Genomic DNA, 26,616 nt, shown 5'->3' on the forward strand with positions numbered 1-26,616 from the left:
CTCAGTAGCTATACCCATTAATAATATAACAGCGTGATTCAGTATGAATTAGTATATTCTGTTCCACGAAAGAGCCCCCTAGTTCATGCAGCTGTAGTTCTTCGAAGCGTCCCGTTTCCGAACGCACCCTCTCGCGTCTTTCAACTTTTGACAGCAAAAAAGGCGGCAATCAGCTACTTGCGGGAAACCATAGATATTAGATAATGATCTGATTTATTAAATTGTAATAGATCAGATTACTACATATCATTAAACAGACATTTTATTATGATTTCCCTTGCTTTCGTGGATTTTTTTATCATACTCATACCTTTAATTGTAGCGTTTTATTGTACGAAAACGTAAGTCCATATTTTGGATGGGATTTTTTAAACCTACTAGTCCCTTTATTAATTATTTAATTCAATTTACTAATGATTTAAATTGCGTGATATATTTCAGTATACGTAAGTACATAATCATGTAGTTACTACAGAGAATATCATAATAATTGTATTAATAAATACGTAAACCAGACTATGGCTTAGTTCGATTCTATAATGACTGGTTTAATATTCCTAGATTAATTAGAGATCATTTGGTAGAATCGCGTGTCGGAATAGTTGCGAATATTACATGTTGTAGGCATGATGGAAAATTCGTTATTGTACGATGTGCCTAATAATATTACGAAACAAACATTCATCAAAATAATATTTAGCAATATTATAATTTTCTATATAGCTGTAAAGTTTATTTATCTGCTATTAGATTGTTAGCTAGAATCCATTTGGGAATACATCAGGAATAATTCGAAAGAAAAACAGTTAGCGTAGTTTTTCCCGTCATTAGTGTGTATAATAATATAATGCAAAAACTGATAGGATTGCGCATCAGTCCAGTCCTATGAAATTTAAGTAGTAAATGAACACATGATCTATATAGTCTAGTCTTGATGTGAGGTAATTAGTATAGTTACTGTGCGTAAACTTCTGTAATTCATCCATAATAGGATGAAAGTTCTACTTTAGCCTAACTGCCGAATGCCGTTTTATCTGTCCATTACCACATCCTTCAAACCAGAACACAGTAGCGCTCGACATTCGTGTTAAAAGGCACAAAATTTTATGGCTGTGGTGCCTTCTCTATAATATTTAGGCACTCATGATAAACCTAAGTTTAGCTTATTCCCACAACATTTGTACTCGCTCACCGGGTAGGGAACGAACATTATTTACAAATTTGATACCGCAAAGCCGGTTTACTATTCCTAATGAACGTTCGCGAGTATGTTTTCGCGTATCGTGTGTTGTTGTTATAATTATATAGTAAAGTATAATCATAATCAGTGAAGAATAAAATTGAAATTATTGGCATAGTATTTTATGAATAACGCAGACAATTTGATAAAATAATTTTGATTGAATAAGAACAATAATTAATCTACGGATTATCATTTTTCCTTATTACTATATTATAGCTTGATCTAATGGTAAAGGAAAACTAATATTATAAATTGAGCGATTAAAGAATTCAAAGGATTTGTAAAGTCTACTACTGCACGTGTTTATTTTGGTGGACTATAGTTAATCTTTTTTTATAATATAGGAGTAGCAGACGAGCATGCACTCCATCTGATGGTATTTAGCTACTGCCGCCCACGGACATTTGTAGTCAACCCCAGATAGGATTTCATATTCCTATGTGAGGTCGGCCATAGATGCGCCGCTACCCCTGAGGACTAAGCACTTTTGATCTGAGAATGACCTTGCCCAGTACTGGGATATTGATAACGATAAGTTATAACGTATTAAGCAAATATAATATCTAATTAAATCATATTGATGTGATATATACAAAATAATGTTTACTGTTTAAAAAAAATCCGCTGAGTATTTTCCTGAGTCATTTTTATTTTTAATTTTACCTTATTGAAATCTTTGTCACTCTGTACCCTTACCATGAGTTTTTACGTTTTGACAAATATGACTGTTTTGGTATTTGTTTACGTATTGGCTCATACGATTTCCAAGTTCTGATATAATCCGCTAGCGGCGCTGATTGGAAATTAATTATGTACATAACATAAACAATACATGCATACATAGTAATAACAATACATATAATACACAGTAAGAGCGAGACAGTGAATTTTGACGCCATCTATGGTTTCAATATTTAATGATTGAAATAATTCACACTTATATTACCTGTTCAAATTTGTGGTTGAGTGTGATTAACGTGTAACGTTACCTTTACGTTATGTGGTCCTGAAAATTAGATGAGATATCAGTATCTATGGTATCAGGTTTTAATTCTGAAATTCTCACATTAATTTCTGTGAAAGCCGGGAATATAATTAATTTGATGCGCTGGCTTCATTATTTTGAAATCTGAAGTGGTGTTTTATTTCTGTCGGGAGAATAGGATCGGTATGGTACTGAGGAGTTACTAGACAATTATCGATTCGTATGAGTAACATATGATAATATCGAAGTTATGGTATAACCATGATACAACCAAAGACATTCAATATTGGACAAAAACTTCCGATTGCAAATAACGATTTGGCTAATTCGACCATTTCTTTTAAAATATTTTTTCTCATGCATACCTACGTCATTTTATGACGTCAAGATATGATGATGACTAGCAGCCCTCATTATCATGGACTCTCACACATATACAGGGTTTTCTTGACAACATAAACTATGTCATTTTTATATCGGTAATATACCTATAGAATAAGCTATTTGGCGTCTCCTGATAGTTGGACACTTATCACCGTCGCCTTTCGTCATTTGCAATATTATAGAAGTCATCAACATAGTCGTCAGTTCTGGACGATAGCTATATTATCTATCGTATTAATTATGATAAGATAGCTGTACTAATATTATAACGATCATGACTCGTACGTCAGTATCAGAATAATATCTTTTACCCTTATTAAAACCCCTAACAAAATATCGCTTTGCCCTATCTAGTATCTACTTATTCACATGCTGTGAACAAAAGCATCACAGTTCATCTCATTAACGTCAATACATGTTTCAACTTGCTATTAGGTATTCGATATTAATAAAAATATAATGACCACGAGTCTCGAATGTCCCGGACAATCTGAGGCTCGTTAGGGGAGGACTTATTAAGACCTAACGAGATATCATTCGCTGTGACGAGCCGCGACGTAATGATAGCGCCGGTTCCAGTTACAGGCTTTGTTTTCGGTTTTATATTAAAAAGAACTAACTACATAGTTAGATTTAGCTTTCGTCGTGTAACATCTACCGCCACCTAGTGGACGTGGACAGTAGTAAATTGTATTCGTTCTACTTAATATTATTAATAATGTGACTACGATATAACGTCCTGGACACACTGATTAAGATTTATTAGTTTTTACTTATCTTCAATTCTTTTATTTCACTAAAACCTAACTGGATCATAATTATTCATATCACTACAAATACTACGAACGTTACCGCGAAGGAACACTTGAAAATTATGTTTTCCGAGCGTAATTTTTTGACACACCCTATAGTCCAGCACGGCTGAAACGGCTTAACAAGTTTTAACATAAGATGTCATTAAATTCATCTAAATTGTAGGAGTGACATAGGCTACATTAGTTACATTTTCAATTACTTATTTTTTAGCTGTTAGGCTTTGTATTTTATAATAATTACTAGTTTTCCAAACATCTCGTACTATCTTTAATAACCATCATATTCTTACAGAAGAATGCTCCTGGTGCAACAAGAGCATCACTAGCGAGGGCGGCGCCCTGCAGCAGGCGGGCGCGGCGTTCTGCTCCGAGCTGTGCTTCAGCCAGTCCCGCCGCGCCAACTTCAAACGCGCTAAGACGTGTGACTGGTGCCGGCATGTGAGGCATACCGTCGCTTATGTTGATTTTCAGGTGAGGTCTTATTCAATAGTATTAAACGGCAGTGTAATTTTTTTTTATAATATAGGAGTAGCAGACGAGCATGCAGTCCACCTGATGGTACTACTACTGTCGCCAATGGACATCTGTAATCAACCCCAGATAGGATTAGATATTCCTAAATGAGGTCGGCCACAGATGCGCCGCTACCCCTGAGAACTAAGCTGGAACGCCTCGTAAAAGTCTGTCTCCCTTACCACACCCTTCAAAACGGAACACAGCAGCGCCTAATACTGCTGTTATTAGGTAGAAATAGGTGTGGCGGCAGTGCCGCCGGGGTCGAACCACAAAGGGTTCTACCACCTTCAACTAATTAAAATTATATGCCTAATTTTCAATCACCTTAATTAGACTGTATTACTTGAAGCGGATCAAAGATACGATACTTCGAGAATAAATTGCATACCCTTAAAATCAGAATACAGCCGTTAAAGTTTCCTGTTATAAAGAAATGCTTAATAGTCCTAATTGGTGTGGTGGTTGAACTACCACAGTCGAACTAAAGGTAAATCGACGGATTAGGGCATTAACGCAATTGGAACCTAGTATTTGTCTTACTATTTATTTCCTTTGGTTAAATTATAATTAGGTATTTTATAGTCCGGTTTAATGCTATTAGTTTCAAATGATGTAAGTTACATGGATAATGTTTTATTAAAATTAAAACTCAAAATCGTGTTTTTCTATTTTCAGGATGGTGCTACACAATTACAGTTCTGCTCTGACAAATGCCTGAATCAATACAAAATGCACATCTTCTGTCGAGAGACGCAGGCTCACCTCGATCTCAATCCTCATCTGGTGAACGCCTCATCGTCGTCCAGCCTCATCACTCCTGATCTCTGGCTCAAGAACTGCAAGAGCAGATCTGTGTCACCAACTTCTGAACGTTCCGGTTCACCGAACCCCGAAGGCACAAACAAGCAAGCAACCGAGAAGATAGAAACACAAATCAATCAAAACAGAAAATCGCCTCTACCTCTCATAACTATAGCGCCAACAGCTAAGCTGATGAATCCAAAAGGCCCCGAAGACAGAGCGCCGATCCAAATATCCCCCGAAACTAAGAAAGATCTCAGGACCACCAAAATGAATTTACGGAAGCGGCGAACTTCAAAATGTTCAGCAACTGTGACTTCGCAATCTTTACGACAGCACACTTCGACACCAAAGGCTCAGGACCTACGGATGTGCAGCCCGTCCATCGACGGATCATCCCCTGCTTCTGTGGGCACAATGGGAAACAGCGCAATGCATTCGCCACCACATCCGATTAACTTACATCAAATGCCCGCTCCGCCATTTCCGAATCCAATGTTCGCTATGCCTCCACCAGTCTTCATGGATGGTAACCATGCTCACGGCAATGAGCCTAGACATCCGATGTTCCCACCGAGACACGGATTTATGCCCCCACGGCCTGGGATGTTGCATCAAGAGCGACCTCGATTTCCTCCCTTAAACTTTCCCCCACCGCTGGGCCAAGCTCCTCCAGTAACCGTATTAGTACCATACCCAGTCGTACTTCCGATACCTCTACCTATCCCAGTGCCAATACCTTTATCATCATTCCTCCGAGCTCATTCCGCGAACCGAGTTAAAACTGAAGTCAACAATGACGACACCGAAGGGCCTCTCGATTTCACGATGAACGGAAACAAAAATAGGAACGAGGAACCTGGAACTAACGGTGAGCAAAGTGAAATGGACGAGCCATCCAATATTATGGAAGCTCATAATGACGCGAGTGATAGAGTTGAGGAGGAGAGACAAGACAACGAGGTGCCAGAGACGTCGAATCCAGAACAAACTCTACCCAAATTCAAGATCACGAGGCTAGGCAACAAAATGGCAAAAATTGTGGCCAAAGTTAAAGAACCTTCGGAATCCACCAGACCTTTGCGAAAACGCCGAAGACTCGTCGAAGTAGCCAACGAAGAAGACCCACTCATTCCTAAAACAAGGAAAATTGTACAAGTTTAAATCTTACTCTACTTTTCGAAAATTATAATATTCATTAATACATATCACAAAAGCATGATAATCCGAACAGAGTTCTTTATTCTTTCAATTGCTAGTCCTAGATTTAAGATTTACTTATTGTATCTTTATAATTATATTAAATAATAATTAATTAAGGCATTAGCGCGCACTGTACATGTGATACTAGTAACATATAATTATGATTCAATGTGAAATAAATCATACAAATACATTATATCTGCATTTTATTGCAAGCCTACATTGATAATTTGATAATGTTTATAGTATATACGACATGCTATGCTGTCATCGACCTAATTCTTAGAGTTGTACAAATTATATTGTAGGTTTTTGTGTTTAAAATACTTATCAGGATTCAAGAGTTCCCGGGAAATCCATTATAGATTCGTAGATACAGGCTGTCTTACATATACTTAAGGAGAGTAGCCCTCAGGAGTGACAACACATGTACGATTGGATGCAACTGAAACCTATTTCTTTATATATATATTTCTTATGTGCGTGTGTATGTCACTGAACTCCTCCTAAACGACTGGACTGATTTTGATAAAAATTGTTGTGTGTGTTCAAGGGGACTTGAGAATGGTTTAGATTTCACAATTTAGTCCGTGGGAAAATGTTTTTTAATTATTTTTTTAATTCGTAAGTAGTTATAGAATCGGAAACTATGCATTTGATCAAGTGTTGATCTTTAGCAAAGTTGTTGTCCAAGAGCCCACGAGGGTTTGGGAGTTGGTAAGACCAATTTTCGACAGATGGCACCACTGTCATTCATTGGAATGCGGGTACAAATTTTCCGTTTTATGTACATATGTTATATTATTTCTTTAAAATGCGGGCGAAGCCGCGGGTACACCTAGTTCTATATAAACTTGGTTCCAAATGTGCAGAGTAAACAGTAGCCACCTTATCAACAGGTTGACTGTTAGCTCAATTTTGTAGAAAAAAATGTCCACTTACCCTGATATATTACCCATTTTCATTTTATAAGTAGGTAGTTTTTATATGACCTAAATCATTTGAAAAAATAAAGTTACAAGCAGGTAGAATACATCAAAGCACAGTCGACATTTTAATTTAATTTATTTATATGGATTGTCATATGTTCATGACTTTGCGGAAAAGGGAATAAATAATAATTTATTATGAAACCGTAATAAGAATTACATTGTGCTAAGCCAGGATGAATAGTCAGTACGGCAGTTTAACACTTGTACAAATATTTTCCATTGAACGATGACTCATATTCAGCTTACGAAACATTCAATACGATTACTTCATATGCCTGTTTTTCTTCTTTTAAAAGTAGAATAAATGTAAAACTTAAAAATATTGAATTCACATCAAACTTGTAAGAACACAGAACTTTTAGAATATTTAAAGTTTTAAGATGAATATATCGATAAGTTACGATTTCCACCGTTTATTGATTATCTTTTATGATATTGCCATGTATCACAAAAGTTTAGCAGAAAATTCGTTTTATCTTCGAGTCGAAATTCAAATGCCTAAGAATACAGGATTACATGAAAAAAGAAAACAAATAATATCGTATTTCGCCGGCTTTAATATTTTGAGAAAACATTGCTAAAATCATTGACAGAAAAAATAAGTCATTGCTATGTATTTATTTAACAAGTCGTCTCTTACGTCTATCTTGCCACATTGTGGATGACTCCTTTCATTACATTTGTACATAATCTTGAGATCCAATTATAAATCCATATTGCGCACCTTAAGGCTCCAATTCAGCAACAGATCACTAGTAACAATTATACTTTAGAACTTAAAATTCTAATGTGAAGGCACCCTAATATCTCAAATCAATAAGCAATTAACCACTATTATATTAAAATACATATCGGAATAACATTTAAGTAAAGGCAATTCTGGCATTGTAAACAAATTAAGGCAAATATATCAGGAATGAGAACAATAAGCCTTAGTCTGAGTTTTCAAAATGAAAGAGGTCTTCAAATACGAATTGTTAATGTGTTAGGTACAATACAAATTTCTTGAAATTACTTTAGCAATTTGATTTTATAAATATCATATAAATTATGCTATTTAGTGGCATTTGGTTTATTTTTGATAAAATACAAGTTGATATTTAGACAGCTTTATTGAACACCATTTTTATCGAAAACCCATCAGGGCCTCAAGCTAGTCGCGCCAATTTCAGCCACCTGCGACTTTCATGTAGTCTTCTATCTAATTGTATTAAACTGACGCATAGTGTATAAATAATTATTTTTAGTTGCCTAAACTTGATATAAATGTTCAATCTATTGTTCCATATTCCTGACCTCATACGGTTAATCCAAGTCAACAATAGATGATAGAAGAAATCTAGTATTTATAATGATAATACTACAACATGTCAAGGTACTTCAGATATCTACCAATCATCTATCATCAGACTTGAAATATCAAAATGAAAAGTTCGACAAGCAACAATTTGTTAGCAATACATGTTGTACGGTTTTCTAAAACATTTACTTCTTAAATAATTAAGTATTATTGCTCTGTTATTTATTGCTTCTTATTGTACAAATCCCATAAGGTGATTGCACCATCTAGGCCACCAGCTGCCATGATATTCGCATTCCAATATGACACTTTCTCAGCAGAATAAGCAACATCTTGAATAGCTTGTCTGTGTTCAGTGAGCACAGCTAGCGGCCTCAGGGAAAACCAGGAAAAGATGCGAATATGGCCGTCCCAACCACCCGATGCAAATACCTTACCATCCTGCCGAGTCTGAACCTTGTTAATCCCCGGGTTTTTTATAGTTACATCCATCTTATGGGTCAAATTCAAGTCTTTTCTCCCTAAATTAAATATCTGTATCACATTTGAAGCGTTTCCAATTATGCCTCTCTGTTGATCGATGTGGAAGTCCACTGACATGGGGCATTCTTTAGTTTGCAGCTTGCTGATGCATTGACTAGTATTGAGATCCCATAACAGCAGCCAACCTGCCTCATACCCCACGAGCAAGCAAGATTTATCACAAGGAAACTCAATATACTTCATACACATGGGATCTCCGAGTTTAGGATCTTTCTCTGGTTTTAGTGAACCAATTTTTTCACCAGAGAAATTGTAGATAGATATTTTGGATTCCTGATCAGGTACATAGAGTGTTTCGAGTTTTGTGTTGGCTTCGAAACGGCAAAAGCCAGGGTAATCGGTGTTGATAACGCAATCCTCATTATAACCAGTGTTTGTTAGGTTGAAAATTTTGTACTTTCCACCCTTTTCCTGAGTTATGAGCTGGCTGCTTGTGTGGAGAAGGTGAAGGATGGGAGCTTGACCAACTTGGATTTTTTGCTGCACACGATTTGTCTGTAAAGATCATATTAAAGATAAAATAATTTATAGATAATTTTTTTTTTGGTACATTACATAATGTTAATTACTATCTGTTAGTAAAATTGTAGTAATTTATTTAAATGCTAATAATATAGCTAAGCAATTCTAATGCAAAGCCATGATGATGCACCATATTATTTCAAAAATATAAAGTTAAAAAATTATTAAAATGTGACCAAGATACTTGAGACTACTGTTTACTGTGCGATCCAAATAGGACTATTTTCAAATTGTTACTAATTCATTTAATGTCTTTGTTTTGGCGCGCTGGCAGCAGCCAGTTGCGTTTCTAGGTCACAAAATGGGGGTAGTAAACAAAGAAATACGCAGTTTTAAATGGACGCCAAACTACGCCAGATTTTAATTTTCTACGCAGTTTTGAACGACAATGTTAGCAGGAATTGATATCCTTGGAATATGTTACCTCACCTGAAGGTTGTATGCATAAACATATCCATTTTTCGAGCCGGCTAGTAACCTCTCGAGACCGCCGGGTAGAAAGCTAAACGCCAACGAATATACGGGCGTATTGTCAACGTTTCGGATCGTATAAACGGGGTCGGGAGGTAGCAATGCCATTTCTGGTCAAGCTTAAACCGAAATAATTTGTCGGAATACAAAAATAAAATAATAATAAAATTAATCAAGCCATGAGAAACTGAACCGCAACTACGCACAACACAAAACTGACAGCAAAACAAGAAAGTTTACAAACGTTGTCGCCAGTAAACGGCTGCGTTCAGTTTATAATTTTTGTGAAAGTTGAAACTTATAATTTCATTAATGTATATGTTTTAAACAAAAAATATAATAAAATAAAAGATTTTTTTCAGTACGTGTTTAGTATTTTATAAGTTAGCTTAACATGTTATTGTCTATGGACCTATGACCAAAAACTTGACATATTTCATAATTTAGATTTCATAAATGATCATACAATATCTGTGCAAATTCAGTATGTCAGAAGATCCAGACCGTCAGACGTCCGTCAGTATGCGACAGTTCGCAGAATTTATTGTGAAGCTTCTGCTTTGTACAGTGTTTTACAAATTTATGAAGTTTTGAATGAGAGATAATCGATAGTACCTAATAATGGGTGCCATATATAAATTAGGAATACTTATTTAATCGTCGAAAACACAAATGGCTGCGGAGTCGCTCTTAAAAACGAGCAAGCATTCGAAGTATATATCGTATAGGAAAATTCTGTACCATAGGTTTTTCGTGGGCCTACTCTTGTTTATAGTGATATCGTTAGTGTTTACTGTAGTGTTTAACGTTTTCGTGGGAAGCGCGCCCCGGACAGAGTTCCACGAGCCTGTGAATTTGGACGCTGTGGGTTTGTTGAGTATTATAAAGAGTGATTCGCCCCTTTCGGAACCCCGCGTTTCGAATTGTACGTACTGGCACTGCTTCAATGTGTACAGATGTGGGAAAGGAGGGCACGATAAGATTACGATATACATATACCCGTTGAAGGATTATAGGAGCGAAGATGGTGTGGTTTCGCAATTTTCGCGGGAGTTTTACGAGATTTTGGGCGCGATAAAGCGGAGTAGGTACTACACGGCGGACCCGGCGGCCGCTTGCCTGCTGGTGCCCAGTATCGACACCCTGAACCAGCAGAGTTTCGACAGTAAACATGTGTCCCAAGCCCTACAGTCCCTTGAACAGTAAGTCTTTGTTATCTCTACGCATCATATATTATGCACGTTCTAAACTTAGAGCAAACGTTTTGTAAACAAACAGAACTATATATGAAAGTTCAACAAAATCTAACTAAACTTACAAACATTTCCCTTTGGCTACATTTTAGTTTAATATACATGTAGAAATGTAGTTAAAAAACTGCTTTAAGAGAGATGTCTGGTTTAAAAAATATATATTATTCGTAATCAAGTCACTATCTTTAACTTTTAATTAATTCTATCTACATTTAATATGCACAATAATTATTAATTACATGATAATAATGTAATAAATTACTATTCATCATTAATAATCTTAACCAGCACATGATATGCCCTATTATTAAAATTATTATGTCATTCATTAAATACTCAACATTTTATTATGTACTGAGGCACATTCATTTGTGTTTTATGTAAAATAATTAAGTTTTTGTCAAATGTAATATTCAACAAGTTGAAAGCTTGTAAGTATTCATATTAATTACCTTGAATATTCATAGAAAATAACTGACAAGTTTTAAACTAAACATGCCATGTAATAAACATTAAAAATATATTATCATGCTATGTTGATTAAAACAAGAAAATCTTACAAGAAATTACTTTCAATTTATTCTTATCTACAACTACAATAAAGGTGTAATTTGTCCTAATTTGTCCAAGATAATGTTTTTAGGATAATTATATTTTAAGTTATTATTAAATTCAGTCTAAAGTTGATGTTGATTATTATAGGTTTTGAACTGTTTTAATAATAAAAATATGTTATGGTTATTTTATTAAATTCTTTGAAATAGGGCTGTGAACTATTTAGTCCTTATTTTTTCAAGATGAAAATATTGCGATTTTTTTTTAAATATATTGCTTAGTTTTAGAAAAGTTCATATATATTTATGATATACAGTACTTTTTTAGTTACATTTAATTTAAAAGAAATAAATTATTTACTTATTGTGTAAGTTTGAGCTGTCATATAATTATAATGCATATTAATTTGCAAATATTTATTTAGTCTCTTTTGTTCACAGCTGGAACAATGGTGAAAACCACCTTATTTTCAATATGGTGGCAGGTGCTTCACCTAACTACAATACAGTTGTTGACCTCAACACCAGCCGAGCCATTATAGCAGGAGCTGGCTTCAACACATGGACATTTAGATATGGTTTCGACATATCTCTACCACTGTACAGCCAGCTAGCAGAGAGAATAGACAGTACACAACCAAAGCAGAAAAACTATATGATAATATCAACACAATTGAACATCCCAATGGATTATTTAGCTGAACTACAAAGTATAGCATCTTCGTCCAATGATTTATTACTACTTGATTCATGTAAGACTCAGTCTGATAGGATAGACCATACAAAAAGGTGTGAGTACACCACCGGAAAAATGTTTGAATACCCAGATATACTGAAAGAGGGTATGTTTTGTTTGGTTGTACGAAGCGCTAGGTTAGCGCAAGCTGTGTTGATGGACATACTTGCCTCCCAGTGTATTCCTATAATAATCGCTGATACAATAGTTATGCCATTCAGTTCTCATATAGACTGGAATCGAATAGCTTTGTTTTTACCAGAAGAAAATATTAAGAACCTACTGAAAATTGTACACTCGGTAAGCAAAGAGAGGCGAGGAGAGCTGTATTGGCAGCTCAGATGGGTGTACGATAGATACTTTTCTAGTATAGAAAAGATAACATTAACTACTTTAGAAATAATTAATGAGAAAGTGTTCCCGTTGTCCGCTAGAATGTATGAAGACTGGAATATACCGGAGCATTTGGTAAGTTTCTTTTTACCAAATAAAATTATTTAATTTATACTCCAAATTAAGAGAGTTACTAAAAAAAAAGAAAACCGTGTGATTTGTGGCATACTGATTTAATACATATTTATTTATATAAACGAGATATAAAAAAAATCTATAGTAACACAATCTGTGGGCGCCAAAAACGTTTTGGAAAATTTACTGGAACTTGTTGAGCAGTTGCTTGTTACGAGTTAAATATTAAGAAAGTAGTGAAGTATTCAAATTATACAAAACATAATCAAAATAATATAATATCTGGGAAACATACTTTCGTACGCATAATACACTCGGGTTTTATTTAGTTTTGCAGCGAATGTTTCTATGTCAATATCATGTTGATTACCGTCTTTGCGTGTGCATAGTGCGTACGTACATAACATGTTTATTGAATTGTTTGGCCGTCACGGAACATCCTAGTCGGGTTTTTGCACAAATTCCTCGAGCTAAACAATGATTAACAATGTCGCGAAGCTATCAGGGAAAGTGTATGTGTATTTCTGAATGGATTACACAGTAGTCGGTTTGTCTTCCGATAAATTTGATATGATTAATGTGATAATGAATATATTAGTCATGTAAAGCGGTGAAAATTTGGTAAAATGATTATTTTTTTATATATGTAGATAAGGGAAGAAAGTTTCAGTATTTTTCATTAAGTTTTCCAAAAATTTAATGTCAATAAATATGCAAAAATGCAAAAAAATTTAGTACCTAACTTGTTAAGTGGAAATTGTCGATAAAAACGCGAAATAAGACTGTTTGGAAAAGAGCAAAATTTGCGAAATTGTTGCTGTCGAAATTGTATTTTTTTATCTCTATTGTGAGGCCTCTCTTGCGGAGGCCCCGAGGCAAAAGCTTCGCCTGCCCTCTTCCAAATCCGACTCTGATGGCTCCTTTCAGGGAAATATATCTTCAGGGTCCTTTACTCTACGTGAAAATCAAAAGCCACACGCGTAGGAAGTTGCGTAGAAAAACTAGTTATTAGCCAAGTTGGTCGACCCCACTATCGAAAAAGTTAATGATCTCAATTTCCTGTAGAGTTAAGCCCGAGGGCTTAACTAACCCGAGGAGTTGCTTAACCAAAGATATATTCACCTTGACGGAAGAAATACAACGAATGACTTGATTAAAATTGACGTGTGCGTGACAGCCGCTGGTATTCCGCGGTATATACATATTTTTTATGAACCTGATGACAGGCGATCGCTGCCGTATGTAACATCTGTAAATAATCTACCAATTCAAGCTTGGCCAGCGCAGTGAATATGGACTAAACCCTTATTCTTCTACGAGAAGAGCTATTGAAATAGGATTGGAGTCGTTTTAGTCGGGCATAGATGCGTTGTTACATCATGTTGTTGTTAGATGGGGTAACATCATGGTAAGGGGTAAGATCCTATAGGATCTTTCGTATGAACTGTAGGTACATATGCTCGTGTCCCTGTAGTTTCGGGACCAGAATAGGGCTACGGTATCCCCTGCCTGTCGTAGGAGGCGACTAAAAGGGGGCTTCCGGGGTTGCGGGCGGCAAGAGTGGAAGCTCGAACCATCCAGCAAGCGACCCCGGGAAGGACGGCGGTATGTGTGGTCGCATACCGTCGTAAACTCTACATGGTGTGGGTGGAGCGAAAACTGCTCCCCCTGGGTAGAGCCCGATCGGGGCATAGCGCTTGGAGGGCTCCGGTTGTGTTCCGTCGGAGATCCCGGAGTTCTCCAACAAGCGCTGAGGACGGCCACCGGGGGGTTTTAGTGCGGTAAAAATCCCACATAACCCGGCGTCACTCCCACGTCGTCGGGTACCTTTTGAAGGTTTCCTCCTCGAAAAAAAAAGGTACATATGCTCGAAAAACATTACCCTCCACAACTGGGTAATAAATTAATGAATGAGTGATAAACTGTTAATAAATTATATACTAATGAAGTTCGAATGAAATATTTTCACTTTATGTACCCACGTTAAATAAAACACAGTGAAGTAAATGACAAATAAGTCAGTATCACGAATAAATAAAGAAATGGAATTGATAGATGGTGTATTCGGGGGATTGTGCGGTTTGCTTACGAGATGACAAATGATGATCACGCACGAACGGGCGAAAGATCAGTTATTATGACAGAAAGTACTAGTATACTGTAAGGGTGGGTTCACACAGCATTTTGTGCTACGTTTTTTGTCGCATTCGATTAAATACCACTATCGGCGCCGAAGTTCACACGAAAAAACATTTGTGTATAAAACAATTATCCACCAGATTTTACTCGTCAATCTTTAATGCTCGTTATTAATAATCAATCTATCTAATGCTTCATCGTCTACCCATTATTGTCCCAATGCTGGGCACGGGTCTCCTCTCAGAATGAGAAGGATTAGGAAGGATTGGACCAACGCGCTGGCCAAGTGCGTATTAGTAGACTTCACACGTTCCCTTCCTTTTTACCTTCAATGTTTGAGATTATTATTTTCTAATACGCACATAACTTTGAAAAATCGGAGGTACGTGCCTGGGATTTAACCTAGGACTCTTCGACCAAGAGGCGGAGTTTCTTAACCACTAGGCTATCACTGCTTAGCCTACCAATAATCGTAGTTTAGCAATTTACGATATCAGAAGTTGTCAAAGCAAATATTATTATTAGTGACAGGCATAGATAAGTACTAATCTATGATGACAGGTGTATATTGACGTATATGATGTGAACGAGACTTTGTAATCCAATGAGTCACTGCAAACCGAATATGTAAAAGTTTATGGGATTTGCTTGTCAAGTCCGGCGTACGTTTTTAGCAGTACAAATGCCGTGTGAACGACACCATCAATTATGTATGCACACCACTGTTTGTGCCTTAACAGTATTCTTGCTCAAAATTGTGCAGTACAATTCCGTGTGTACGGAGCCTTATAGTATATTCACCCCCGTCTTGGTATAACGTAATTATAGATATTTTGTCATTACTAACTTATATTACTTAACTACTTAAATACTTAAAAGAAAATAATATAACATACATAAAACTGTAAATTCGTACCTTCAACTTTGCTAAATAGCTAAATGCCTAGTTTACGATTCAATCCTTACTAATATCGATTAAAATAATCGATGTTTTGGGTCCAAAAGATAGATTCTCCGCTTAATCGATCTTAGATCGCCATCCCTAGTCCCCGTAGGATTTCCGGGATAAAAACTATCCTATATTAGTCCCCGTAGGATTTCCGGGATAAAAACTATCCTATGTCCTTTCTCAGGTCTCAGACTATCTTTGTACAAAATTTCATTAAAATCGGTTAAGTGGTTTAGGCGTGAAGAAGAGATAACTAGACAGACAGACAGACAGAGTTACTTTCGGATTTATAATATTAGTAAGGATTTTAACTAATTTCAGTTAGTCTGTAAATTAGTATTTAGCTAAAGGGCCAATTAGATTAGATCTCTTTATATACAAATAATTAACTTCAGCAGTTTTTATACTAATTGCTTGTTATTCACTCAGAACTAATTAATTTCCATTTATATCGACGTTTTATACATGTAAAACTGCACTCGATCAAGGTAATTCACTACTGATCTGTAACAAATGATATTAAATCGTTTAAATATAGCGTTGAAGCCTTACGAGATGAAATAAAGGCGAGGGTGAAACGTGATGTCCTTCACGCGAGTCCCGGATAGGGTTGGAATATGTTCTATTCGATTTTGGAGAATATTTTCCAGCGGTTCATACGTTTTTAGGGTTTCGTACCCAAAGGATAAAAACGGAACCCTATTACTAAGACATTGCTGTCTGTCCGTCTGTCACAGGGCTCTATAGGTAATAGGTATACCGTAATAGGTAGACTGTTTACAGAGCATGCATAATGGTGGCCGCTATAACAACAAATACTAAAAATAAAAAAGGTTGAAACTAAATGGGAGTCGCCATACAATCGCTATTACTCGACGTTTTTCGCTTTATCTATTGAACCGTAATAGGTAGACAGTTCAAATTTTCACAATGTATTTAATTCAATGGCTGCTGTAATAACAGATATTAAAAAAAATTAAATTGTTGGTGGTACGGAACCCTCCGTGTGCGAGTTCGACTTGCACTTGGCCAGTAATTTTTGTTATAAAATTTAAGTAGCGTGCAGGTCACCTAATTGTAAGTGGACATTTGTAATCAACCCCGGATTAGATATCCTACCAGAGGTCGCCACAGACGCGTTATTAACCCTGACTTAGAGCCGGTCCACACAGCGCGTTGCGTCAGCGTTGCGTCGACGTTGCGCTGTGGGTGCGTCGTTTTACATACTAATAATCATAGTGTTCACACGGTGCGCGCGTCGACGCGCGCACCGTGTGAACACTATGATTATTAGCGACGCGCGCACCGTGTGAACACTATGATTATTAGTATGTAAAACGACGCACCCACAGCGCAACGTCGACGCAACGCTGACGCAACGCGCCGTGTGGACCGGCTCTAAGTCGGAAAGCCTTGGATAAGTATGTCTTCCTTACCACACCCTTCAAACCGGAACTCAGCAGCGCTGAACACTGCTGTCATTAAGTAGATAAAGGCGTGGTGCCACTGGAGTCGAACCACACCTACAACCTTGAATTTGATGATGATGATGATGATTGAATAATTATTAATAAAGGGTGCTAGTCCTCAAGGTAGCGACGCCCATCACATTTGGGCTTAATTACATACACGTGTATGGCCGACAGTGACTATTTGCCATTAGTTGCTTTGCTATTTCAATTTAGTAAATGGTTTCCGGGATTTTCACATAAATATATAGTACACCTATTATGCCGCAAATGGATGTGTGTGGATAGACCACTTGTCTTGTTTTGTGTTAGTTTGTACGTGTTTGTACCATAGTTTTTGATCAAGCAAATCATTGTAGAGGTTAAGAACGCGTGCATTTGATTTATGCTAGTGGAAAAAATAAAATAAAGGACATAAGATAAAGAATTGCCACGTGGTGTAGTATAACGTATGTGGCCAGTGTTAGCTTTCTATTCGATCAATCAAACACCCCGTCATACGATAACCGAACACGTGAATCAAGTGACACTTGACAAACGCTGATTTTCCATGAGTGTTTATTTGTAGAAAAAGTCTCTTGAGGTCCTATATTATCTAAATGTATTATTATGCTTATCGACTTACCTTTTTATAATATAGGAGTAGCAGACGAGCATGTAGTCCACCTGATGGTAAGTGGCTACTGACGTCCGTAGACATCTGTAATCAACCCCATATAGGATTAGGTATTCGCACCTGAGGTCGACCACAGATGCGCCGCTACCCCAGAGGACTAAGCTAGAACGCATCTGAAAAGTGGACTGCATGGTGGTCTGTTATTACTATATTATAAGAAATATTTATATTTTAAAAACTAAAAACCACGCTAAAGACGCACAAGGAAAATCATTAATCCTTGCTGACGATTCCGATGAGGAGTTCCGATGAGAATGGGATAAAATTATTAAAATCGTGTATTGTCATCGGTTCTTGATAATTGTTCAAAATTTTAAATTAATCCGACCGTTCAAAGTGGGTAAAAATCGAGTTCAAAGATTCCGTTACATACATACATACAGATCAAGCTAATAAGAACGTAGTAAAAAAGAAACTTTAGTGTAAAAAAGCGTTATTATTTAATTAATTTTATTTCTTTTTGTGTATATTGTAACAACCCTGTTCCCACTCTCGTTTTGAAGACACAACCCCCAATTAGGGATGACGTGCTCACGTCTCACAGGATTCTCTGAATCTCAGGAAACATGGAGAAACGTTTTTGCGGTACACGCAAGCAGCATCTCGAGTTAAAATAAAAGCTTGTAATTAGAAAAAGAATTTAAAAGAATTTTAGAAGAAAATCTGGTAATACTCCCCTTTTCAGTAAGTGGCGTAAATAGATTTTGTTACTTTTTGTGTTTTGTTGTTGTTGTTGTGGATGTAAGGAAGTAGGAGTCAGAAAATTATTTTATATCACGGCGTGCGTAAATTGACGTTTTACGCACGCTTCGCGTGCGCAAAACCCCCATTTCCGACCCCGTAATATAAAATTTTATACAACACGCGGACGAAAAATGTTTTTCTGACTCGTGTGATTGCAGTCCTCGCCTGCGGCTCGGCCTGCAAACTCACACTTGTCAGAAAAAAAATTTTCGTCCTCGTATTGTAATGTACTATATCAAAGAACTATATTTATATCACGGCGTGCGTAAATTGACGTTTTACGCACGCTTCGCGTGCGCAAAACCCCCATTTCCGACCCCGTAATATAAAATTTTATACAACACGCGGACGAAAAATGTTTTTCTGACTCGTGTGATTGCAGTCCTCGCCTGCGGCTCGGCCTGCAAACTCACACTTGTCAGAAAAAAATCTTTCGTCCTCGTATTGTAATGTACTATTTGTTATTTCGTATTTTGGAAAAAAAATGATAATAATTATTGAGGAAGTTATTTTGTTAATAAATTGAATACAACGCGTGTCAGATTATTTTGTAGACGTTATTTTTAAAAATCAATTAATCTGTATGTGTAATATCGTTTGATTTTTTTTTATTTATCCCCGATGAATAAATCAAATTCAAACATTAGTAATAACAGCTTTAATATAAGAACCAAAGTCGATATCAGTATCGCTTCTAACAAATACAAATGCCTTTTCTTCTGAAAGGTATGAAAAAGGAACGTTATAGGGTCAAGGGTTGACCGTTTTTTGACGAAAAATTGTATTTTTTTTCAAAAACATTTTAAACCTATTCTGCCATCGTAATGAACAACGCAGTACATATTTGCAAAATGATAGTTCGTTACTTAAGTATAGTAGCTTAGAAATAAAGACGAGACGCTCATGAAGCAATTAAGGAGCCACCAATTAAATAAAGGGCAACAATATCGGAGATACCGATGAAGATGTAGTACTGTTCGTACTTAATTATTTTGTAATAATAACTTTAGTGTCTACAATTGAGTTTTTTTATAATATAGGAGCAGACGAGCATGCAGTCCACCTTATGGTAAGTGGCTACTGCCGCCCATGGACATCTGTAATCAACCCCACATAGGATTAGATATTCCTACCTGAGGTCGGCCACAGATGCGCCGCTACCCCTGAGGACTAAGCTGGAACGCCTCGGAAAAGTCTGTCTCCCTTACCACACCCTTCAAACCGGAACACAGCAGCGCCTAACACTGCTGTTATTAGGTAGAAATAGGTGTGGCGGTGGTGCCGCTGGGGTCAAACCACAAAAGGTTCTACCACCTTCAAAACTCAAAAAAACTATATATGTGTGGTAACCCTATCCAGAGCTGTGCGTATCACATTAGGTATTATTAGGGTACAAAGTGTTACCTGCGAGTGTATTTTAATAAATTATTCCGTATTCCATTCCCACATTCACCGGATTAGCTACTTAACGCTAAATGTATTCAATGGTTTCTTGATGAGGCAATTGGCACAGATTTAACCTTGGGTAAGATGGTATGGATGGTAACCTAAATGATGACATATACACTAATATTTCTTTACTAGGATTCGCAATTGCACTGATAACACGTACAAAAATATATACACAAACACCCAGGCCAAGGACAGGAATCGGGGGTAGAACTTTTAGCGTTAAGACTTCGTAATCGCCACCGCTCCACATATTTCTTGCTTGCGCGGCACGTGTTTGTTCTGGAATAAGTAAGCCAGAGACACACGAGGCTCTCCAAATTAGTTCTGAGGGATAGTGACGAATCTGTGGCCGACTTCGCGTAGTAGTTTAATCCTATCTTGGTATGATTATAAATGTCCATGCGCCGCCTGTACCCCCGTCTAACTGTAAAATATATAAAAAAAAACATTATTTAGATTTTTGGAGATTTACCGCCAACCTTTGGAGTATCTGATCCATATACTGACCGCTTCGCTACGCTCATAATTATTATTCCTAATACTTGAACCTTTTCCCAATTATAGAATTTCAGCGGAAAATATATTCCAGCCCAAATCCCCTTATCTTTTGTGGATTAATAATGTCTGTCATTTGGACGAATAAAATGTAAAGAATTCGCCATTCTCTCAATTTCGGGAAAATAAATTTCCAATTACGGAATAAGACGTCACGTCTCATATGATTTACCAAATCTTTTCCCCTAAATCTAGGGACGGGCCCGCAGATTTGTCAGTTGATGCGTGATCATAGAGGATTTTTATATCTCAGACAGATGTAATTTATAAAAATGTTTTGGGGTTTCTGCGACCGACTGAAGCTTGTGGTTTTTGGACTTTACGTAGGAACCCTAAGTATTTTCAGGGTAAAAGTAGCATATGTTAGGTTTAGATTACTTTTCCAGGTACGTGGATCGTATAACTTGCCTGTTCTATCGTTTCATTAATACTTATCTGTTATGTGCACGCATGTCACTCATATAGAAACTGCAGTGCGTTATTTCACGCGTGCGGGTCAGACACGCACATAAAGCCGCGTGACATGACAAAAGTCCTTACGTCACGTGTCTATCGTACAATAAATATGCATGTCTCCTGTATATCTTGAGTGGATTTTCGCCCGAATCAGATTAATTACAATATATACGTAAATAGTCATAAATTTGAACCTGTATGTATTTTGGTATCGGCCTAAAAAGATATCAGCATACAAAACGGCTATTTTGCAAATGAGGACGGGCACTTGAAATAAATTTATTTGAATTACATTGGGAGGCTCGTATCAATTAAAAGTAAAGATCTCGTACGCAATCCTGATTTTATTCGCTCTTGAAAATAAAACCTGTAAAGTAAGTCGTCACGTCTCATATAATGGAAGAATCTACGTCGAAATTTGGGAAGAGAATTCGTTATTTCAGGAGCTATGATGAAATACATGTTAGGATTATTTTCTAAGAACAATTCCACCACAAATGGGTACCCTCGTAACAGACATGATGCTTTTATGAAAATATCTTTCATGGTTTTCGCTTATAAAATACGATTTTTTGCGAATCAAGAAAGTGTAGAATTTCCATTGTGAGCAATTGTGAAGACTCAAGCAACAAGTAGCGTTGGATTTTTGTAACTAAAATCGTAGCTTTTAGATCATACATAAGAGATGATCTTCAACATAGCCGGATATAAAGGCAGGAGTAAATATTTGTAGGAAGTCTGCAGTAATATTTATATTCAGTCCGTCTAAGAGATTGACTATTAGCTAAACCTGTTCAACTTCAAGCTACTAGGTCAGCATAAATTACGAGTGCAATGATGTAAATATACTTTATAAGTCGATTAATCCGTTTGAGCTCAGAACTTTGATTTTTCTGCCATATTTAAGGCGTGGAATATACTTCCTGCCATTTTGAGGCTGGTAGAACCCTTTGTGGTTCAACTCCGCCACCGCCACACCTATTTCTGCCTATTAATAGTAGTGGTAAGCGCTGCTGTTCTGGTTTGAAGGTTGTGGTAAGAGAGACATACTTTTCCGAGACATTCCAGCTGAGGACTACTCAGGAGTAGCGACGCATTTGTGGCCGAGCTTAGGTCTCTTATCTCTCTTATATCTAGTCCTATCTGGGGTTGATTATAGATGTCCATGGACGGCAGAAACCACTTACCATTACAAAAAAAGTCTGGAATATGGTGCTTTTAAAAAGCTTTAACTGCCGATTAAAAACCCCATGTCACATGGGACTCTTGAAAAAAGTCTCACAAATAGCTTTTAAACAGCGATGCATTAACTCGGTACTTGGAATATGCAAAAACTTTGGCAACGTGTCATCAGATGGCCCCAGTGAAAGGTTACAACTTCTATGGGCATATTCTGTCTGTTGTGTAAAAACCTCGTTTTTCTTTATAAAAAAAATGGTGAGCTGAACAGATGTTCTGCCAAAAAATAATTATGTTTTTACAATTACATTATACTATAATTTTAAGCTAGATGTATTCTTACACGCTCACAAAGTTTTATCGCATTCAATTCAGTGACATGTATTATTATATTATTACATATTAAGGTTTTTCACTTTTTACCACGCTTTTATTAGTTTGACCTGTATGTATGTATGTAACGGAATCTTTTAACTCGATTTTTACCCACCTTGAACGGTCCGATTAATTTGAGAATTTGAACACTTATCAAGAACCGATAACTATACAGGATTTTAACAATTTTTCCCTTTCTCTGTCAGGATTAATGATTTTCCTTGTACGATTTTAGCGTGTTTTTTTAGTTTTAAAACTATAATTATTCCATGTATTAAATTTGTGATCTCTTTACAGTATGGACCAGTCAATCCTCTATTTCTGCCGGTGACTGCGCCAAAGTCACCCGGATTCACGGCGGTCATCCTGACGTATGACCGGGTGGAGAGTCTCTTTACCCTGGTGAGGAAGCTGGTCCGTACGCCCAGCCTCGCGAAGATACTCGTCGTGTGGAACAATCAGAAGAAACAGCCACCGCCTTGTGAGTTCCTTTTTTATATCTTATCTTGGATTAGTCAAAAGCTTCGATATGCTATCGATATTTATGAAATTGATGTAGCAAAGAAGAATTCCATACATGGGCATCTGATGTCAACATGGATGCATTATTGGCAGTAGGATTGGGTGGGATTATCAAGAAGTCGTGGGATTGTTTTTCTACCCTAGGTCGGTCACACAGGCGATGCTAATCTTGATGTCTACACACCCCTCAAAACTTATGGAACACAATAACGGCAACACTACTGTTATAGGCAGGAATCTGTTAGATAAATGTGCTAGGTATTTCTCATTTTGCTTACAGGAGTAAAATGAATCTTGCGTATTTCATAAAATACAACAACCACCTAATATCAAAGACGTTTAGTTGGTACTTATATGCAGTTTATGCGTCCTTAGTTTATTTTCATTGTCTCATAGCGTTGTCCAATTTAGGAATGCCAGATGTTTGCCCCTTAACTAAACGCGGTGTGGTGAAGGAATCTCGCAAATCTGGCCTTTGTAAGTTTTTGTTTCGTTTTAGGGTTCCGTACCCATAGGTTAAAAACTGTCCGTCTATCTGTTGAACCGCAATAGATAGACACTTGAAATTTTACAGAGTATGAATAATGATAGCCGCTATAACAATGAATATTAACAATAAAATATATAATATGTTATGTAATTACCTTCTATAGCTGCTATGAAAACAAAAACTAAAAATAAAAAATAAAACTAAATTAATATTTGGTGGTACGGAACCTTATGTGTGGAAGTTCGAGTCGCACTTGGCCAATTATTAATGCATGTACTGTTGTTGCCAAATGTCGTTTTTCCAGAATGTCGTCCTCCTTGCTTCCTTGGGAATTTGTTGTTTAGTTATTTGTTTAAAGCTGGAGTTCGTTTAATTAATGTTAATTGCTCTGAGTTTTAAATGTTTAAGCAAATTCCTTTAGGTAACGACTTCCGTTGGTAAAACACTGTTATTATGTGGAAGGTTATCGTAGTATATTAAAACTATGTATATAATATTTATATTAGAGTTAATTTACATCTACATACATAAAGCAGACTAAATAGTATTTTCTTCTATAACTTGCGTGTTAACGTTTTTATCTACAGTAATACGAACCAGCTGATACCTGTCAAAATATGCTATTCTACGCAATAAAATTATTTTTTTGGAAAATTGCGTTGCTATATATTTTCTATGCCGAAATCCGAAAATCCCGAAAAATGGTTTAGCGCATTTCATGATTGACTGTACAAACAGAAAAAAATGTTTATTTTTTGTTTGGTGCAAATGGGCTTAAGAGCTTAACAAAAGGCAATTGTTTTGGTATCACAAACGGACATTTCAATTTAAATAATTTTGAAAATTAAAATGCCATTTTTAAAGTTTATTTGTATGTGTTCCCTGTATCGTGGGTGCTATGGACGCACACAGAGACATAAATACATAAACACCCAGACTCAGAAATAGAAACCTTAATTTATCGATTAGATATCTATCTGGTCGGGGATCGAACCGGGATCCTCTGCGCGTCAGACCAGTATGGTGACCGCTCCGCCACGCGCGTCCAATATATTATCATAGTAATATACGTACTCGTCGCATAAGGTAGGTAGCTCTTACTCTACTCTACTAAGCGTACGGTACTCTACTACTAATCCACTAAACGACGATATCCGAAATGGTCTATTAGATTTATGGTCTATTGGAGAAGCATACAAAGTGTTCCGATCATATCACAAAGGAAACGGTATTGTTCCCGTTCAAGGCTTGTACGTTGTACGATTCATATGTATTCCTAAGACGATTATCCTGTAGGAAGTAATAAACATGTCCACATGCCAATTCGTTCCCTATTTTGTACCCTGCAGCGATGTCTTTATTATATTTGCCGACTATTCGCTTATGAGAACGTCTCTTTGTATATTTTATGATATGATACTATGAATATGTGAAAGGAGTATGGCGTGTGAATATGTAGTGTTCATACATGTATATGCATGAAGGGCAAATAGACATGAAGCGTTGCGTGCGTTCCTTTTATAGTAGACTAGCGGTCGCCCGCGGCTCCGCCTGCTTTTCTGAAATATCTTACGGAACCCTATTTTTCTCCAAAATAAAATATAGCCTATGTTACTCGTGGATAATGTAGCTTTCGAATGGTGAAGGAATTTTTAAAATCGGTCCAGTAGTTTTTGAGCCTATTCATTACAACCAAACAAACAAAGTTTACCTCTTTATAATATTAGTGTAGATTGGAGTGGCAAACAAGAAAGCCTTTCTCCTGATGGTAAGTGGTCATTGCCGCCCATGGACTTCTGTAGCCAACTCCATATAAAACAGGGGTTCTACCTGAAGTCAATCACAAACGCCTTAACAATGCGAAGGACTAAATTATTGCCTCGTATATAAGTAAGCCGTAATTTTATACTCTCCCACCGAAACGCAAAACTTGCTGAGCTAGACATGGATGTGGTGTGATGTGGTGCCTCCCCGATCAAACTTCACTGGTTTTACTACCTTCAATCCTTTCACCCTTTACCTTATCCAAATTTTGACCGTGATGTTCCAAAAGGAAGAAAAAATCATAAAGACACTTTAGTGGAGGTGCTGTTGTCGAATTATTAATAAATTTTAGTTAACATTTCCTTAGTAAAATCTAGACCAGGTGGACTGATGACCTGAAGCGGACGGCGGGTAACCGCTGGATGCAGACGGCCCAAGACCGGTCGGAGTGGCGCAGACTAAGGGAGGCCTATGTCTAGCAGTGGACTACCAAAGGCTGATGGATGGATGGATAGTAAAATCTGATTAAGAAACAAAACTTATCGTACCAGCTATCAAAAATTGCAGCACATTTTCTGCGGAGCTACCAGAAATATACAAAATATGAGACTCATAAAAATTCGCATAATGTTGTGTTGTGACGTCAACATTTTTATTCAGGTCCATCTTATATGATGGCAGTTCAAAGAGCCGGGATTCGCCCGCGCGTGACGTTTCAAGGATTTTTCCTTTTCACCCAAGAACTCCAAACATTTTCGAGTTAAAAATATCTATGATTTCATTATAATATACGTCCATTCATGTACTTATAAATACACATAGTCGTCATAAGGAATCCTTTCATAAATAACTAAGTAATATTGCTTACAACATATTTATTTTTATGCGAAATTTATCGTAAATAATATGTTCAATAAGAACAAAAATTTGCTTGATTTTTTACGTTATACGTGGATGAGAGTGCTTTTAAATGAGTGTCAAATTCACCGATTGTGTGATTTTCATTACTTACAATTACAACAATGAAAAATCAAGAAACGCTATGGATGTGACACACATT

The 26,616-nt window shown here is 36.7% G+C and overlaps 3 protein-coding genes across 3 annotated transcripts in view; 2 read left to right on the top strand and 1 right to left on the bottom strand.

The window, feature by feature from the left end:
• Sobp (Sine oculis-binding protein) overlaps window positions 1-6,143 on the top strand; it is a 45,549-nt gene extending 39,406 nt beyond the window's left edge. Inside the window, exons 3-4 of the mRNA XM_073076801.1 lie at window positions 3,720-3,898; window positions 4,619-6,143. Coding sequence (XP_072932902.1) covers window positions 3,720-3,898; window positions 4,619-5,908 — 1,469 coding nt within the window. The 3' untranslated portion in view covers window positions 5,909-6,143. The remainder of the gene's footprint in view (window positions 1-3,719; window positions 3,899-4,618) is intronic.
• Window positions 6,144-7,476: 1,333 nt separating this feature from the next.
• On the bottom strand, window positions 7,477-9,998 carry LOC140745048 (guanine nucleotide-binding protein subunit beta-like protein 1). The gene is made up of 2 exons (XM_073076802.1): window positions 9,734-9,998; window positions 7,477-9,277 (listed from the first exon to the last, which is right to left on the bottom strand). Exons 1-2 carry the CDS (start codon window positions 9,881-9,883, stop codon window positions 8,462-8,464), a joined length of 966 nt encoding a protein of 321 aa, XP_072932903.1. The 5' UTR covers window positions 9,884-9,998; the 3' UTR covers window positions 7,477-8,461.
• Window positions 9,999-10,278: 280 nt separating this feature from the next.
• The window catches only part of sotv (exostosin glycosyltransferase sotv), a 67,521-nt gene continuing 51,183 nt past the window's right edge, over window positions 10,279-26,616 (top strand). Inside the window, exons 1-3 of the mRNA XM_073076803.1 lie at window positions 10,279-10,977; window positions 12,024-12,786; window positions 23,078-23,261. Coding sequence (XP_072932904.1) covers window positions 10,448-10,977; window positions 12,024-12,786; window positions 23,078-23,261 — 1,477 coding nt within the window. The 5' untranslated portion in view covers window positions 10,279-10,447. The remainder of the gene's footprint in view (window positions 10,978-12,023; window positions 12,787-23,077; window positions 23,262-26,616) is intronic.

The sequence above is a fragment of the Epargyreus clarus genome, unplaced genomic scaffold (genome assembly GCF_041222505.1).
Source record: "Epargyreus clarus isolate Ecla_fem2 unplaced genomic scaffold, WU_Ecla_fem_2.2 ptg000009l, whole genome shotgun sequence".
Taxonomy (NCBI): Eukaryota; Metazoa; Arthropoda; class Insecta; order Lepidoptera; family Hesperiidae; genus Epargyreus; species Epargyreus clarus.

Bases quoted from the DNA above. Each gene is read 5' to 3' on its own strand.
- LOC140745048 (XM_073076802.1), bottom strand. From the start codon at position 9,883: ATGGCATTGCTACCTCCCGACCCCGTTTATACGATCCGAAACGTTGAC. The intron at 9,278-9,733 runs GTGAGGTAACAT...TGATCTTTACAG, and splicing joins TTTATGCATACAACCTTCAG to ACAAATCGTGTGCAGCAAAA.